This window comes from Nicotiana sylvestris, chromosome 9, assembly GCF_000393655.2.
Source record: "Nicotiana sylvestris chromosome 9, ASM39365v2, whole genome shotgun sequence".
In the NCBI taxonomy this organism is placed as follows: Eukaryota; Viridiplantae; Streptophyta; class Magnoliopsida; order Solanales; family Solanaceae; genus Nicotiana; species Nicotiana sylvestris.
This window is the reverse complement of record NC_091065.1, coordinates 77,036,923-77,054,614: the sequence shown is the minus strand read 5'-3', so window position 1 is coordinate 77,054,614 and position 17,692 is coordinate 77,036,923. Positions and strand designations below refer to the sequence as shown.

Sequence of the window (17,692 nt, the reverse complement as noted above, 5' to 3'; positions counted from 1 at the left end):
TGAGTCTTGACAATACCATGATTGCCTTCTCAATCCAACTATATTCCTGAAGTGGTTTATTCCTAATTAATTGAGATGCCAAGATGATTAAGGGATCTTCCTATGAAGGATTCAATGGCACTGCATACAACTCCCGTTTTCTGAAATAAAAAACTTAAAAACACTGATCAGTATAGGGCTTCCAAGAAGTAGTTTTTGGATAATCTAAGACGGAGGTTCATCTCACTTCTGCGCTACTGTCGCCTAAGTTTCTGGTACTACACAAGATTGTAATCAACAGTAGTTCAGGCTAATCTGAGAGAATGCAAGCAAACAGTTCGATATTGCGAATTATTGCCTAGTACAATTGTGTCACAAAGCAATTAGCATGTAGCTCCTCGTCAATGCAAAAAACCATAGTTCACTACACCAATATGTTTATTATTTAGAGCAATTACTGCTTAATTATGAACTGTAAGATGCTACAAAGTGGACTCCTTCCTCCAATATATTCAATTTCAAGACACATGGATTCTCTCACCATTGCAACAGGAAAAAAATATTTGCGTCAAATGATGACCACATTAGCAATCGTCACGTGTGTTGTATTTCCGCAAGCAGCAATATAATTTTCCTTCGTCAACCCCTCTTGAGACAAAACCAGACTGAAACGTAAGTTTGCATTTTCCTCGAACCTCAGCTCAGCACCTTGGAAACAACCCCAGCACCAACCGTTCTGCCACCCTCCCTCAGGGCAAATCTTTGTCCTGAAAAGTTACAGGTAGATGGAATAGAAACACTCAGATGTCTACTATTCAAATATGTTCTTTTTACAAGGAGAAGTCGTAATTAAATGCAGAAAGGAGACTCGAAGAAATACTTATTCCATCAATGAATAACAATCAGATGTCTAGGAAAACTAAGATATCCATCCTTAAGCACATAAACATGCATAATATGATGCGGCATTCATACAATTTCACATGACCTTATTATTGGGCAGAATGCATAGGCAGACCCTTAAACTTGGCCCTTTTTTTCATTTGAACACCTAAACTATGGGTAGTACCTATTGAGCACTTTAATTGGAACACAAATTGTGTCAACTAGACACATATTTTGAAGTTCAAGCAAACTAAAGTGTGTATTTCACTTGCTGCCAACGTGGCAAGCAGGACCAATAAGAAAAAAACACGTCACTAAAGAAAAAAACCAAAATTGAAGGACAAGACTCGTCACTTTTTCCACCATCATTTTCCCAGTGAACACCGCCGGAGCTATTGGAATTACAGCCGAGATTTGAGAGCTCACAACTCAACAACTCTTTCTGATTAACCATTATATTTTCAGCTGCCATCCGTTGCAAATTTTCAGCAAGTACTTATGGATTTGTCATCTTCTCTACATCATCGATGGATTGTTGTTGCTGCTCTTTTCTTCTTTTTTTAAATCTGAAAATAGTGATGTTTGAGAAGGCCTTCTCCCAATATATACTACCCCTACTAGTAGCAACCAAACCTACTATTATCCCAGTAGTTCCCTCACCAGAAGGGTGTTTGAGTAGCTTTGTCCAAAAATCGCGAGCCTCCATCACTGCTTACAATTGTCCTGCACAGGCCTATTAGTGCCCGTTATGTCCTCAGGTGAGTTTTGGTTGGGGCTTTGGCTTTGCGGTGGTGGTGTGGTGGCGATGCGACGGTCAACGCCTATCTCATTCCTAATTGACCATTTTTTAATTGAATGTAAAGTGTATTCTTAAGAAAAAATTAGTGTTGACTGTAATTTTCTGGTCACTGGATTGAATTTGAAAGGTCTCTGATTAGCATAGTGGTGGAGGAAGCATGACGGTGGTGAAGCAACTGTTATAGTGGTGGAGATGGCGCAGCACAAAGGAGGAAGAAGGAGATTGAAGCAAAATAGAAAAAGGGAATCTGCTTCTTCTCACGTGCTCAACACAAGTGGTGTGTTATACACACTGCCATGTCAGCAGTGTGTGTCTAATTGACACAATTTATCTCAACTTAAAGTGCGCAATAGGTACTACCCTTAGTTTAGGTGTCCAAATGAAAAAAATGGCCAAGTTTAGGGGGCTACCTATGTATTCTGCCTTATTATTGCGATTGAAGCACATTGAAACTTCTAAACAAAAACGACAATGCAGCCAAAGAGTCAGCATATAACTAAATAACTGCCCTTAATTTCGAAACTGTGGCAGCCTCACATACTGGGTATGCTCTACTCAGCATTTGATACATGTGGGCAGGAGAACAATTCTACTCGAAATTAAAACGAACGCAAGTCCAACGCCATCTAGCCATATAATCAGTGACACTGAATGTATCAGTTTATTTTTTCTAGACGCAAAGACCATAGAAACAACATTTGGCTCTAATTTCTTGAACAATCGCTTTGACCAACAAAGGGAAAAAGAAGAAAAAAGATTCAATGCTAAGTTGCAATATAAACCAAAATCTTGCACCTTGTAGGCAGAATTAAATTAAAAAAGCTATGTAATAAATGGATTTCGATGTACATCACGGTTAACAGGAAGGCAACTTGAAAATAGTATCACTATGCAACTCCAAGGGGAGAAAAAAGAAGAATAACTACAGCAACTGGGGAGGAACCTTTACTCAACAGAGAAGCAAAATTGCAAAAGGAGCTACAGAATATACTGACCTGCGTCAAGAGGAACTGGAGATATCAGCTCGAAAGTAGCAGTAACGTTATCCCCCGGCATAACCATCTTGACGTTTTCAGGCAACTCCACTTTACCAGTAATATCAGCAGTCCTCAGGTAGAACTGAGGCCTATAATTTGAGAAAAAAGCAGTGTGGCGACCACCTTCATCCTTTGTTAGTACGTATATCTCTGCCTCGAATTTCTTGTACGTTTTCACACTACCAGGCTTTGCAATCACCTATAAACAATATGCAGTATAGGATGCTTGAAAATACACATGTATGTAGTTACATTATTTAGTTAATATAGCAGACTTCTGACTTCATGAAACATCACATTATCAGATTTGAACAAGTACCCCAAGGTAAATAGAAACAACGTAACAAAAATTGTGCAGTTCTATCAGGATAACAAGCTACTTTAATAAATGTAACAAGGAGAAACAAGCAAGCAGCCAATGGAAAATGTAAAACAGGAATAAAAACAGGAGGAAACTTTTCAACTTTTTACAGGTAAACAACTCTCTTACAACAACCTAACATAAAAACGCAGTCAAATAACACGGAGAGTGGTAAATTCTGACTGACCATTCCTCGCGTAATATCTTCTCGTTTCAATCCACGGAGAAGAAGCCCGACATTATCGCCAGCCTAAGTAAGAAATAAAACAGTATAAAAGTAAACAATAAGTGATGTATGAAAACAGCTCTTAAAAAGCCATATGGAATGACTCAGATACTTACTTGTCCATGATCCAAGATCTTCTTGAACATTTCAACACCAGTCACTGTAGATTTTAAATTGCCCTATGAAACAAAACAGATTATACGGACATGCTACAAAAAGCATAATCATAATTCTAATACCAAAGCACAATAATATAATTTAACACATACCGGCAATAATCAACCAAATAACAAAACACAATTGTCAAAGCTTCACAGCAAGTTAAGATTAAACCAAGCATCTTCAGCATTATAATAGTAGTTACCACAACCTAAACTTGTTATTATTGGGGGTCCAAAAATCTAACTATGCACTAATAGGGTGTATCTTATGTAACTTATTCTTAAAATTTAATTTCGTGTTAAATGAAATTAACGTGGCTAATGATCAGGCATCGCGTCAGTCGTCCTCAGGATTCCATGTAACCAGATAGAAAAGGGAGAACCAACTCTAGATCATTAGCACTAGAAATCTGAGTCGCATTATGAACCAATATATCCTCCGCCTAAATAAAATAGGTAATAGAATAAGAACACAGCTAACCTGCATCAGCCCTAAGATCTCCACATCATCTCCAACTTTTATTTGTCCCTGTTCAACACGGCCAGTAGCAACAGTTCCACGTCCCTTCAAAACATTAACAGCAAATGATTAGTACATTAGAGACAAGGTTCAAGCATTAATTTGTTTTTTCCTCTTTAAGTCGAAAGATGGACTGCGAACGCTAGCAGAATTTTTCTTTTTCTACTTTGTTTGGAGCAAGAGGATTGTTCTAAAATAAGCAACATGGAGGATGCCATCACAGTATAAAGGACACACTGAAGAAATAACGGTTTGCACGAGTATATGGTATTTTCAGCACTGAAGAGAGCACAGCATTTTCCTCCAAGAAGGACAAGAACAATCCCAGTCATACTAGCCTTTTGAGTTATCTCCAAAAACATAAGACTGCTATTCACTGGTTTTAAAGGTTGTAAAAGCATATGCATAGACAGCCCACTGACAATTAGAGATAACTTTGAATTGAAATGAAGTATAATTTCAGAGACCAGAAAGAAAAATGAAAAGAGCAATATAGTTTTTTTATTAGTCCAAGAAGGGCAATATAGTTTTTGAAATCTCCGGCTAAGCATGAGCTAGTAGAATATCAGATTACCTGAATTGAGAATACATCTTCTACTGGCATTAAGAATGGTTTGTCAAGCTGACGCACTGGATCAGGAATATATTCATCTACAGCTTCCATTAACTTTAAAATAGCTTTCTTTCCAATTTCTTCGTTAGTTCCCTGTAAAGCAGAAAGAGCTGAACCACGAATGATCGGAATTTCATCTCCAGGAAACTTGTAGAAACTAAGCAGTTCTGCAAGAAAGAAAATTTCATGTAAGAAAATGAGCATAGCGAAGTCGCAATGACAGCTTGCCAGTTACCACGACTTCAGCTTCTGCAGAAGTAATAATACAACTGAAGCAAAAAATGTAAAAGCTGGCGCACCCCGAAGCTCCATCTCCACAAGTTCCAGCAGTTCAGGATCATCAACAGCATCAACTTTGTTTAAAAAGCAGACAAGTGATGGTACACCAACCTGCAGAGTATAAGAAAAAGCAACATTAGAATCACCATATAGTAGCTTTATGTATTTCAATGGTCAATCCATGAGTGATACATGCAGATATCCACCTGGCGTGCAAGCAAGATATGCTCCTTCGTTTGTGGCATGGGTCCATCAGGAGCGGATACAACTAGAATACCACCATCCATTTGGGCAGCTCCAGTAATCATATTCTACAGATTAAAACAGGTGATTAGCAATTGAATAAAACGGAACTTTAGAGGGGAGAAAAAGTTACTGCGATACTTGAAATATTTTGAACATCAAGCACCAAAAAAATTGACTGAACCCAGGGACTTGTAATATGTCAGTTTTTGCTAGCCAAGCAGATTCATCTTTAGCTAAGGATTGTTAAAGATCTTTTACGTCTCAAAATGCAGAATTTGCAACTTGACAAATTTTTCCATCAACTTGACTAACTTTTTCATTCTTCATATATCCATATGTTTTATCTTCGATCAAAGAATCAATCACCACAAGAAACAAAATAAGGTGGCTACACAAGTGAGGAAGGAGTATTAGGAAGAAGAACAACCTCTCACAATACTTCTTAGGTCTCGCTCTACCCCTCCCTAGACCCCCCATGTGCAACCTCTCGCACCTCCTTACTGGTGCCTCCGTGGATGTCCTCCACACATGCCCATACCATATCAGCCTAACTTCCCGCAGCTTATCCTCCACGGGGGCCACCCCCACATTATCCCAAATAACCTCATTCCTGATTTGTCTCTCCTGGTATGCCCACACATCCATCTCAACATCTTTATTTTCGCTACCTTCAACTTCAGGAACATGGGAGTTCTTAACTGGCCAACATTCCGTCCCATACAACATAGTCGGTCCAACCACCACTCTGTAGAACTTACCTTTAAGTCTTGGTGACACCTTCTTATCACACAAGACATGAGAGGCAAGCCTCCACTTCATCCATCCCTCCATACAGTGCACCATATATGCTACTTGTATTTCTTATTGTTAATTTTTTTGATAATTTGCTACTCTTATTGTCACTGTTGCTCCCAACTGGCATTACTTTACTCATTTCTGGTTCAGACAGCAGAGAACAATTGAGAAAATGTTAAATAAGACTATGCCATGGCCACTCAAATATGAAATTAGTGAGAAGTCTTCCTATCATCTACGAAAAACCATTAAATAATCAAACAAAGATCCCACAAAGAAAGGACTGAAGGGATTTGATATTCACAATAGTAGTGCTTTTTCACATTACTTATTTATTTGCATCAAACCATACCTTTTTTTTCTTTTTTTGAGAAAGTCAAACCACACCTTTTCAATCAGAGAAAGTGGTGCAGACTGAGGGACCATCCTCTCACAATATTAGTAAAACAAAGTGAATGATGAATTTCTCTCTCTTCTATTACTGCTGAAGAATTTAACACTATCTCAATTGTGCCACAACATTTTATGCTTTAAACGTACAAGCCCTTCCATCCAATTTATATAACACTCTCTACTTTGCAACATATGACAATGTATTATACCATCATATTTATGATACAATCCATAAAGTTTTCTTTATGAATCTCCATTTTGATTATTTTCATTACTACTAATCTACACTATTATAAGAAGACGATTCTCAACCACGAAATGTTGATAGACATTTTAATCCTTCGTAAGTGCATATTATGTTGGATAAACATTCAATAATAAAAGAATAAAGCATACAATTTTTTTTGAGTATTTCAATATTCGTCCATTCAAACTTTGAATGTTAGGCGAACCAAAGTTGCTTAATTACAGGCTTCACGGTAAGTGAAATGCTTTTCAAATGATACACAATTGCTGAGTGCTTTCTATTTGATACTCAGACAAGCAGAACTACATAGTCCTAATCTAACAGTCATGATAAACAGATAAAGCAAGTTGAACAAGAGCATCTTAGTAAAAATAGGTAGGTTCTGCATCTCACCTTAACATAATCTGCGTGTCCTGGGCAATCAACATGAGCATAGTGTCTTTTAACCGTCTCATACTCCACATGGGCCTACAAATACATCAGCTCAAGCATTAAAAGCAAAATAGCATTAAGAAATAAAACCCCACTAAGGAAGGAAAAATATCCCTTACTGTGGCAATAGTAATTCCTCTCTTTTTCTCTTCCGGGGCCTTATCAATTTCATCAAATGCAACGGCCTTGGCCTTTCCTTCTTCTGCTAGGACCTATACAAGGCACAAGTGCTAATCAGGCAATTGTAGCTCACATAACTGATCGAGGAAAAGAAAAAGGAAACAGTAATAAGACGAGACACAAAAAGTTTGACATCATCGTATTAATAATATCACCCTATACAACCTTCATAAATTTCAAGAATTCAAGTTCATTTAACTAATTAAACTTTTAATTTTGGCTTCCTGCCCAATGTCCGGTACCCCATTGGGGCCCCGACTAATCCAGATTCGCACCACGTAAGGCCCATTATAGACGGAAGCGCTCCCTGCCAGTATATCTTTCATTCCCAAGGCTCGAACCTGAGACCTCTAGTTAAGGGTGGAGGGATCCTACCACAACCCTGTCATCTATTCAAACTTTGCTATAAAATTTTCTGTATCAAACTAACTGTTTTTTCTTTTTTTTTTGTATGGTAATAACATTTTATTAACAAAGGGCATTAACAGCTGTATAAAAGAAGTATATCAAAAAGTAGAGGAACCACACAAAAGGACATGGTTCTCTATGCTGTATCTAACTGTTTAATCATTGCATTAATACTTTTTATTATGATATATTATCCACTACCGCAGATATAATACACACATCCAATTAACATTTTAATCTCCAAGTCCCCTTCAAATTCAATCATAAAAACGAAATGGGGGCAGTAATAAATACGGAAGGATCAACCAACTAACCTTTGTAATTGCGGCAGTAAGAGTAGTCTTTCCATGATCAACGTGGCCGATAGTTCCCACGTTTACATGAGGTTTTCTGCAGGAACCCAGAAAATACAATTACACATTGACAAAATTCAGCTAAAAGAATCAAAATGGCTACATTGCAGGAAGCAAGGATCAAATCATCACAAGTCAAGCAAAATAGAATTTTTATCATAGATAAGAATTAAAGAAGAACGATAATGTCATGGAGGCTTGGCCAATATATATAGCTGAACATTTTTTAAATGAGTCTAAGTTAAGTGTACTGACAGTGTATGATTTTTACTCTTCCAATCGAGCCTGATATGGTAACCAGTCAAATTGCAGTGACAGTGTAAACATTATTTACAGCGTGCATATAACTTAAATCCTTTTTAAATTGCAGGAGTGACACAAAACAGTGGCGAATTTACTATGCTGAGTTACTGAATCAGCATCTGGAACCAAAAATATTATACATTTAAGGAGAAAGAAGTAAATTTACAATGATGAGTTACTGCATTTAGAAGTTTTAATAAGCTTACGTTCGAGTGAAAGTGGCCATGGATCTCCACCAAGGGTTAGAAAAAGAGGGAGTTTCATTTGCATTTAGCGACTCTGAGAGTGAGAACTGAGTGGAAGCTGATCCTGCTCTACAGCACGAATAGATTTGTGGAGAGAGTGAGAACACGCGCTTCGAATTGGGATTTCTAAAAGCGACCGATGCCATTGGAGTATGAGAAGATGGAGAGGAGAAGGTTCTGATGGAAGATGTCAATTGCTTTGGGGTTTTGAAGGGTTTAGGTTTTTTTTGCAGTGTGTGTTTCTCCTGCTGTCCAGCAGGGTTTTACTTGGGCGGCGCTAAAACGGCGACGTTCACCTCATCCTGGGCTCAGTTTCAAAGCGGCTGATCGTAAGTTATGGGCTTTTTCTTATGTAGGCACCTGCAGTTTTTCTTCTTTATTTTGGATCAATGACACAAATAATCTGGGGTTTTTTTCACTTTTAGTCTGCCCCAGAAACTATTTATATTCGGTAATCGAAAAAGTGTATAACTTTTATATATAACATACATAATGTTATATACACAAAAAATATACATTTTTCAATTACTATTTTGTGTGCGACTATACATTATTATTTACCCAATGATCTTGGAAATAAGAGTTAATCTTGAACTTAAAGTTTAACAAACCTTTGATTTTTGACCCTGAAGGTTTGCCTTTGGTCAGATGATTTGCACCAAAAGCTAAAAGTTAAAACCACTTGTATCGAGTTATTTTACTTGTATTCATATCAAGAGACCTCAGTTAAAGCAATTATAATCAATTTTGCTTGTTAAAGCCACAATACATGAGAGAAATCAAACTCAGTAGGTAAATTTTATAGGATCATAATTTTTATTTTTAAACAATGAATAGCTCAGTGACTTCAAGGAATATTAAAAACAACTTTGTTAATGAGAAAAGATTTAGCAATTAGCAACAAGCTCGATGCCTACTTTGAGAAGGGATTCTGTTTTTACCAAGAAAGGATACTAACCAGAGATGGATTCAGAATTTGGAGGTTTCGAGTGCCAAGCTAATCGATTTGATCAACTTGGGCTTTGGTTCGGGCTATTCATCTTATAGACAAATCGATCAAAGAAAAAAAAACTCTAACTACTTGACGGAAAGCACAAAACCTTCAATAATATTACTAATATCATAAATATACATCATCCATTTACAATTGTCCTCAATGAGTTTTCATATTTTGAAAATGGCCAATAATGACATCATTACTAACATTGGTAAATACATCACGCTTTATGTAATAAACTAAACAATCATTTAAATATTGGTCACCCATGCTATTCCGCTCTTCATTCTTTATATGCTTCATCAATGAGAATGCTCTTTCCACAATTGCGATATCAATAGGTAAAATCAGAGTCAATTTCACAAGTAAATAAACATATAAGTCTCCGCAAGATTTGCCTCAACCAATGCATTTGCCAAATCACTAATTCCTTGCAAGTTGGAGAACTTTGGATTACCATCTTGCATATGAATTATGAAAGTATCGAGTTGATAACTCAAATTCTGAATTTGTACTTCATTAAACTCATTTGGATAACATTTTGCTCAATTCATTATTCTACCTTAATCAAAATTAGCAAAAGAATTAGTTTGGATTCAAGTTAGCCATCCCGAAAAGCAAATCACTACTCACTACATCTAAACGGGCATTAAGTTCTTGAAGTGGCACATCAATCATAGCATAAAAGGCATCAACACGCAAGTAGTGTGAATAATAAACACCAGAAGGCTTGCGCTTCGACTTTCCTAGAAAATAGGATTCATCCATCTTGGTAATAAGATATCATGCATATTACAAAATGAAAAAAATATCATCTAGCAAGGATTCCCATCCAATTTCCCTCATATCTTGCAATCTTTTCTTTATAGTATTAAGAAACTCCACCGCATTAATAATATCTTAATCTCTCTTTTGTAAGATCTTGTTCAACACATTTGACATTGCCAACACTTTCAACATTAAGTGAAGCATAAAAATAAATCTGAATGTTATTATCTCACTCAAAAGATATTTTGCTTGATTTCCCTCATCTAAAGTAGAACCTTCATATTCAATCACTTCAAGCACGAGAACAATAGATGAGAAAATAACAATAAAATTATCTAATGTTTTGAAATATGATCCCCAACAAGTATCACCTGGTCTTTGAAGCTCACGCTCTTGATTTAGTCCTCGTCGAGTATGAACTTCATCGGACTCAAGTAATTGTTCCAAATTTTCAGTTTGAAGATGGCAAAGCAAATCTCAGCACTTAAAAGATCCTCCAATGATATTCAACACGTTAGTAACATGGCTAAAGAAGTCTTCAACATCCAAATATTTTTTAGCAATAGCTACAAGTGTTAATTGTAACTGATGAGCAAAGCAATGAATGTCATATGCCCGTGGACTATCTTTCATAATCAAAGTCTTGAGACCATTTATCTCTCCTCTTATGTTACTAGCTCCATCATAACCTTGTCCACGTATTTGGGATGGACTTAGTGAGTGCTCTGAAAGTAAAAAGTAGATTGCTTCCTTCAATGAGCATGTCGATGTATCACTAATGTGGACAAGACCAACAAATCACTCTACCACTTCACTATTCTTATCAACATAATGCAAAAAAGAGCCATTTGTACTTTGTGTGAGATATCTTTGGACTCATCAACTAATATACCAAAGTAATCTCCATTCAAGTCTCAAATTATAGCCTTTTGATGTTTCTTTTGTACAAGCATTGATAATATTCTTTTGGATCATAGGGCAAGTTAAAGTATCATTTTGTGGAGCATTCTCTAATATTATTTTTCCAACATCCGGATGCATATCCCCGTACCATCGTAAGAATCCTAAAAAGAGGCCTTGATTTGTTGAAGATTTACTTTTGTCATGACCCCTAAAAAGTAATCCATACAACAATAGAAGTCTTGCCATATCAATTGATACTTCTAAACGCATCCGATACTCATTTTTCGGTTTCCCGGAGTGCAACTTGGATTGATTGATGAAGATTTGATAAATCTAGCATGGTTTTGAAATATTTATCATGGGCGCTATTAACATCATCAAACATGTAAATGGTATCTTTTAAGACTATTATTCCAAGCCCAAAAATTATTTTTTGTATAAAATTTATCCGCACTTTCATGAATAAATTCAGTTTTGAGCAAATAACAACATAAGCAATATTTCATATCTTTCTTTACACTATAATCCAATCATTTAGAAATTGACCATTGAACCACTTGGTACAAATTGACGCATTCTTCCTCCTATTAGAGTTTTTGGAAATTGATGCTTGAAAGGTTGACAAGGACCTTATTAAATGTAATGTTTCCTCACTTCATCTCGTATTCGAGGGTTATAGTTAGCAATAGGAATTCTTTCTCCTGGATCACCTTTAAGTGACCCCGAATCGAGTTTATAAGATGGGAGAGAATGGCACCAGCTTGGTTCAAGGATTGACAACTAGGACTTGATTGAGAATGGTCCAACTTCGTGACAAATTTATCTAGCTCAATTCAATTCCTATAAAATAAAAGTTCATTCTTGTGAGAAGATTTCTTTGTAGCTTAGTAAATGAAAATAATTCAACCCCCTTCTATATAGGTCTCTAATCATTCAATATTTCCGTTGTGCCTTTTTCATTAAAAAGATACTTGTTTTATGCTTTTCTGATCTGAGGAGTCATAAGCCCATATTATGAACTTAAAAATTAGTTATAAAAATTTGGATAACAAGATAAGACTAGGTCTTTTAACAAAAATAAGATACAACTTTCTTTTTCTAGCAGTCTTCAAGCATATCCATGGAGGTTTGTTAATCAGTGAACTAAAGTCCATATATTATATATTACAAAAGATTATGTATGCATACCAAATTACCAATAAAAAATCGAAAACAGTGACAACAAAGTTTGCGAGAACACTAAAATCCAATTAAATACAACAAAAGCAGAGCAAGAATATATATTGGATGGGGAGAAAAAAAAAGTAATAGCCATATAGGGTTAAAAGATAAAAAATTGGAAGAAACTTAGCGAGCTTACAATGGTGGGCGTAGAAGCTAGAGCAGTTAGAAATGAGCATAGATGAAGCAGATCAGAGAAGGCATGAAGCAGAAGCAGAAGCAACGAGCACGCCGAGCAGCAAGCAGGGAAAAGTGGCGAAAGGGATGAGTTTTTGTTTTATTGGGATTTAGGGAGATTGGGAAAGATCCTAAAAGGATTCTAACTTTTTATTAATTAATAGAAAATATTTTATAAAAAAAAAATTATTATTATTTTATCCTATTAGTTTATACTTAAACTAAAAGAAACAAAAAGTTAAACATTTAAAATAGAAGTCTGCCGTGTCAGTGTAAATCTCTTTTGATTGCAAGCCAAAAACAATTTGCTAACAACTAGAGTCGAACTATTGACCAGCGGCCCAACTTTAGGAAAATATGCACCTTTGCCACCGGCACCTTGGCAATTTTTGTTCTATAGGTGGCACTTTAAATATATATACTATTTCTTATATGTATTTACATAGAGTTTTTGCAGAAATTTACGGGTGGCGTACCACCCCGAATGTGATGAATAGATCTGCCCCTGATACTAACATATTCTCATACCATTCTAACTCTTTGTTTATTTCCTTAAAACCCTAATCTTCGTCGTATTCTGCTTCTTGATTCAGTATTTCGAAGTTTGACAACGTTTTAGAATTTGGGCAGAAAATCCGCAAACATGTCATAAGAGAATAAGAAAAATAACAAGATTACGAAAAGAGACATTCATGGACAATAAAATATTGATTTTATTTCTTTGAATTTTAAAAGATAGTAGAGTTTACATCAGAAAGTAAGACAATAAAGTAAAACATCCGGATTACACCCTAAAATAATTCGGACGCATAAATGATAGCAAGACCGACTACCGAGACTCCCATCTGACAGGGAACTTTTCATGGTTCGGTGACCGTTTTAGATTTCTCTTCTTCCGCGACAATGGATACAATGGCTTTCAGTGCCGGATCAAATTCCCAATCATCACAGATCAATCCAATGATTGGCCCATTATTGTGAGTAGGCAAAGGATTGTTCGTCACATTAGGGGCCTCTTCTTCCCTAAAAACCATTGCATGACCTCTATTACGCATGAATAATTGAGTTGTATAATAACGTGCCCATATTCTATAACTAGTATGGTAGACTAAAAACTTTTCAGGCATAAATATCTAAAGTTTGGTTTTGGGAAGCAAAACTTAGGATTGAACTCCTCTCCATGTTGTAAGCACGTGATTTTTGCTTTACGAGCAATCGCTCCAAAAGAAAATAAAAATAGTGACAAATGATTTCGCTGTACAATTGTTCGAGTTTTTCGTGACATGTGTTGTTAGTCATTTGTGGATCTGTCCATTTTGCATTTAATCATTAACAAACAAAATACAAAATATGCATGTCAGGGTGATTAAACCATAATTCGGTCAGTAAAAGAAAATTCAAAAAATATATGTGCATCGTTCGTTCTAGGCTTTTAGTTAACTTACCGAAATATTTTTTGTGATAATTGTGTTAAAATGTTGCATTGTTGTTGGTTTTAATTTCATTATTTTATTATTTGTTATTTCATTTTTTGTTTTAAAAGAAAAAATAAAATAGAAAACAAAAAGAGGGATTGAAAATCGGGTTAGGCCCAGGAAATAAAACAAAAAGATGGGCCCAAACCAGCACAAGTCCGGTCCAGACCAGGCCTGCCCAGGCACCTCCTGAAACGACGTCGTTTCAGGGACGGTTAATCTGGGCCGTTCATTTCCCATTGATCCGATGGCCTTTAGTGGCCCTCATGACCCGACCCATTCCCATTTTTGACCGACCCCTTGCTTAACCAAACGGCACCGTATGGTCAAGCCTCCCCAATCCTGGCCATCAATTTTAATCAATCCAACGGCCAGGATTGAATCAGCCTCCCCGTATATAAGCCTCCTATCATACCCCACGCCCCCTATTCGAACCCCCCTCCACTCACCGTCTTCACCCAAACACTGAAGCCCCCCCAAACCCTAGCAGCCGCCCTAGCTTCCCTTTCACCAGAACCCGGCGGCACGAACGCCGGTGACCACCTCCTGAACACCCTAAGACCCCCTCACTCTCCTGAACATGGATCTGTTACCCCTAGCCTCGAATCACCTTCTTTCATCTCGAATCTTCATTTGAAGATTCGAGCCGAACCCGGACCTATACCAAACCACCCCATCTTCATACCAGACACTCCCCGGACCCTCCTCGTGACCAAACCAGACTTGGTTTGGTCCGAATCTACCCACAACTCCTAAAACACCAGATCTGAAAATCCAGACCTTAGAACACATGCACCTGGGGAATCCGGCCAGTCTTGACAGGGGTCTGAGGTCTAATAGACCTTAACTAAGGTGTTCTCATGTGAGAACACCCTGGTTAAAGTTTGTTCGGCCTCAAATGGTCAAAGTGAGTCAGTTTTGGGTCAGTTTGGTTTAAACATTTTTCGGTAAGGTTTTCTTTCCCTTTTCGTTTTATTTAACTGCTAATTAAGTCGTTAGCATGCTTTGTGGTGATTGTTTGTTAGTTTCTGATAGTTTCTTAATTTCTTCCATCTCTGTAAAGACCTTTTATTTGGTCGATTGTTTTCTATGTGTGTGTTCTGAATGTACTCTGTGATATACATGTTCGTCGATTAGATTAATCGTCAAATAAGTTAACTCATATAGGTTCCCAGTAATTGAACAAAAATGTTTTAAGACATTCGGGACCTTGTACGTGTTGTTTATATGAGCGACTGATTGTTACTTGTTATAATTAGTATAGTCGACTTGATAAATATCGTCGACTAACTTCCCACGACTGAATGTTCAAATATTCTAATACGTACAACCTCACTTGACTGAATAGACCTGTATTGTGATTTGAATATTGGGCATTACCTATGAATGTTAGTTTGTAACGACATTGTAAACAATTATAAAACCAGGCTGGGGCAGTTCTGAAATCGAACGATCAGAAGCCCAAAAATTCCCTGATGCTGCAATAGGCAGGGCAGCGATAATCAAGGTTAAAAAGGGGTAATCTGGGGTCTGAAAAGGACATAAAAGATTAGTTTAAATAAGCTGACAAGTAGGGTACTAATTAAGATTAAACTAATACCAATGGGGAACAAGACACAAGAGTATGGGTTTAAAATGAATACTAAAATAAGCCCATAATCCTGGATTAAAGAATAAACCAGGCGTGGGGAACAAAGGGCTGGCACCAAAAAGATGCTTAGGCATGGGCTTAAAAGAGTATGGGCAGCCTGCAAGTAGGAGGGAGGCAGTCAGCTGCACTGGGTCATTTGGCTTATATATAGGCCATTTCAGAACTTAAAGGGGGCTGGAACTTTTAGTCTGAAGAGAGGTCTAGTGAGTTTAAAGAAAACTGAAAAAACATAAGGTAGTTTCCAGAAAACATTGTAACCAAACACTGTCTGAAAGTTGTATAAGAGTGCATTTTGGTCAAGCTGTCTTGGCCAAGTTCTGTTGTTTGCATTGACTGAGCTGTTTATGGTTGTTGAACTGTTGGTGTTGCTGCATTGAACACTCTGTTATTGCTGTTGCTTCATTACTCTTTCCTGGGATTGCTCATTTGGTGCTCGACTATTTGCTGGTTTTCCTTATTCTGGGAAATATTGTTGGTTGTCGTGGGCTGTGGAAAACACTTGGATTGTTGATTTGTTGCTGTGTTGTTGCTGTGTATCTGCTGTTGCTGTGTTTACTGCATACTGCCCAGCTGATCATTCCTTTCTTCTTTGTCCTCTATACCAGGTACACAACCAATGCACTGTCAAAATGTAACTGGGAAACTTGAGCATGAATACAAATGAAAGTCCTGAAGAATGTTTTTTATACATAGATTGTTACATTAAATATTCATGTAATGTGTAATAGTTTGCATTCTTGTTTAGATACTGAAGGTAGCCTGTGTGCCCAGTAGATGTCAATATGTGGTGATTGAATGCTAGTTTGTATATGTAGGTTGATAGATAAAAGGGTCTCCAATGCAGTAGGTTGTATCTTAGGTTTTATATGGTTAGCATGTCCTTGAATACATAGAACTATCCATGTTAGTTAATTTCATGTCCTTTTGATAAACTGTCTCCTTACAATTGGCAAACCATTGCTTTAAAATAAACGGTGCAAGTCTGTACTTCTCAACCTCACGAAGGTCGAGCCCGAATCAAACGAACCCAGCAGCCTTTCATCAGAAAGGCATTGGCCCAGGTCCAGCCGATACTATGTGGGCTGGGTTTGGGCCCACGATGCTCGATTAGCTGCCCATGGGCATGGCCATGTTTTCTTATTCTGCAAAGGCACTCGGAATTCTGTTATAATAACCTGCAAGCATGTAATTGAATAGGGTCATTTTTATTCTCAACTAGTAGAGACAAATGCGACAAGAAACGTAGTTGCTATAGGATATCTTTTTAAAATAAAGACGAGATGAGCTTCGACAAACAAAAACACACAAGATGCGGGGCCCTCGTTAAACGTATATTATCGAAGCATTTAGTTTCCAGGACGGGTCGTTTAGCAAATCTCACAACCCTCCTAAAATAACAATACGTTAGACTCTTTAGGACGCGCCTTAATAAATCTTACCTTCTTAAACTCGGGTGCACATTTATGTGACCCAAATCCAATTCTCAACGGAGTCGAAATGTGTTTCTAATCACGGGTACATTGATTGTGACGTGGTTCGAGATGCGTGTCCATGACGTTGCAAATTCATTTTAAAATAAGAATGAGATGAGCCTCACCAAATAAAAATACAAATTGCGGGGCCCTCAGTAAATATTTGCTTTAAAAATTGTTTAGACTTCAGGATGAACCGTTTAGTAAAATTCCACGGTCCTACCCAAAATAAATACGCTAGTCGCTTTAGGCACGCCTCTAATAATTTAATTTCCTTAAACTCGGGTGCACATTGATGTGACCCAAATCCAAATCTCAACGGAGTCAAAGTGTGTCGACGACCACGGGTACATTGATTGTAACGTGGTTTGAGATACATTTTTATAACGTTGTAATTCTTGATAAAAATAACAGTAATGACAAAAGCGGTTAAAAGATAAAATTTGCACATGGTTCATAATTGTATTTAAAATCAGATAAATAAGCCGAATATAACAGTTGAGCGACCGTGCTAGAACCACGGAACTCGGGAATGCCTAACACCTTCTCCCGGGTTAACAGAATTC

The 17,692-nt window shown here is 37.1% G+C and overlaps 1 protein-coding gene and 1 long non-coding RNA gene across 2 annotated transcripts; both read right to left on the bottom strand.

Moving 5' to 3' along the window:
* Positions 1-295: 295 nt before the first annotated feature.
* LOC104224984 (elongation factor Tu, mitochondrial) lies at positions 296-8,783 on the bottom strand. Its single transcript, XM_009776725.2, has 12 exons — positions 8,424-8,783; positions 7,876-7,951; positions 7,093-7,185; positions 6,935-7,009; positions 5,067-5,171; positions 4,881-4,971; positions 4,543-4,748; positions 3,930-4,013; positions 3,404-3,466; positions 3,249-3,311; positions 2,659-2,899; positions 296-746 (listed from the first exon to the last, which is right to left on the bottom strand). The coding sequence occupies exons 1-12, from the start codon at positions 8,606-8,608 to the stop codon at positions 676-678; spliced, it is 1,353 nt and encodes a 450-aa protein (XP_009775027.1). The 5' UTR covers positions 8,609-8,783; the 3' UTR covers positions 296-675.
* Positions 8,784-10,304: 1,521 nt separating this feature from the next.
* On the bottom strand, positions 10,305-12,637 carry LOC138877075 (uncharacterized). The gene is made up of 2 exons (XR_011402387.1): positions 12,491-12,637; positions 10,305-10,952 (listed from the first exon to the last, which is right to left on the bottom strand). It is a non-coding gene; the product is annotated as an uncharacterized lncRNA (long non-coding RNA).
* Between the last annotated feature and the right edge of the window lie 5,055 nt (positions 12,638-17,692).

Bases quoted from the DNA above. Each gene is read 5' to 3' on its own strand.
- LOC104224984 (XM_009776725.2), bottom strand. From the start codon at position 8,608: ATGGCATCGGTCGCTTTTAGAAATCCCAATTCGAAGCGCGTGTTCTCA. The intron at 7,186-7,875 runs GTTAGTTGGTTG...TGCCTTGTATAG, and splicing joins TTACTGCCGCAATTACAAAG to GTCCTAGCAGAAGAAGGAAA. The intron at 3,312-3,403 runs GTAAGTATCTGA...TTTCTTACTTAG, and splicing joins AGATCTTGGATCATGGACAA to GCTGGCGATAATGTCGGGCT.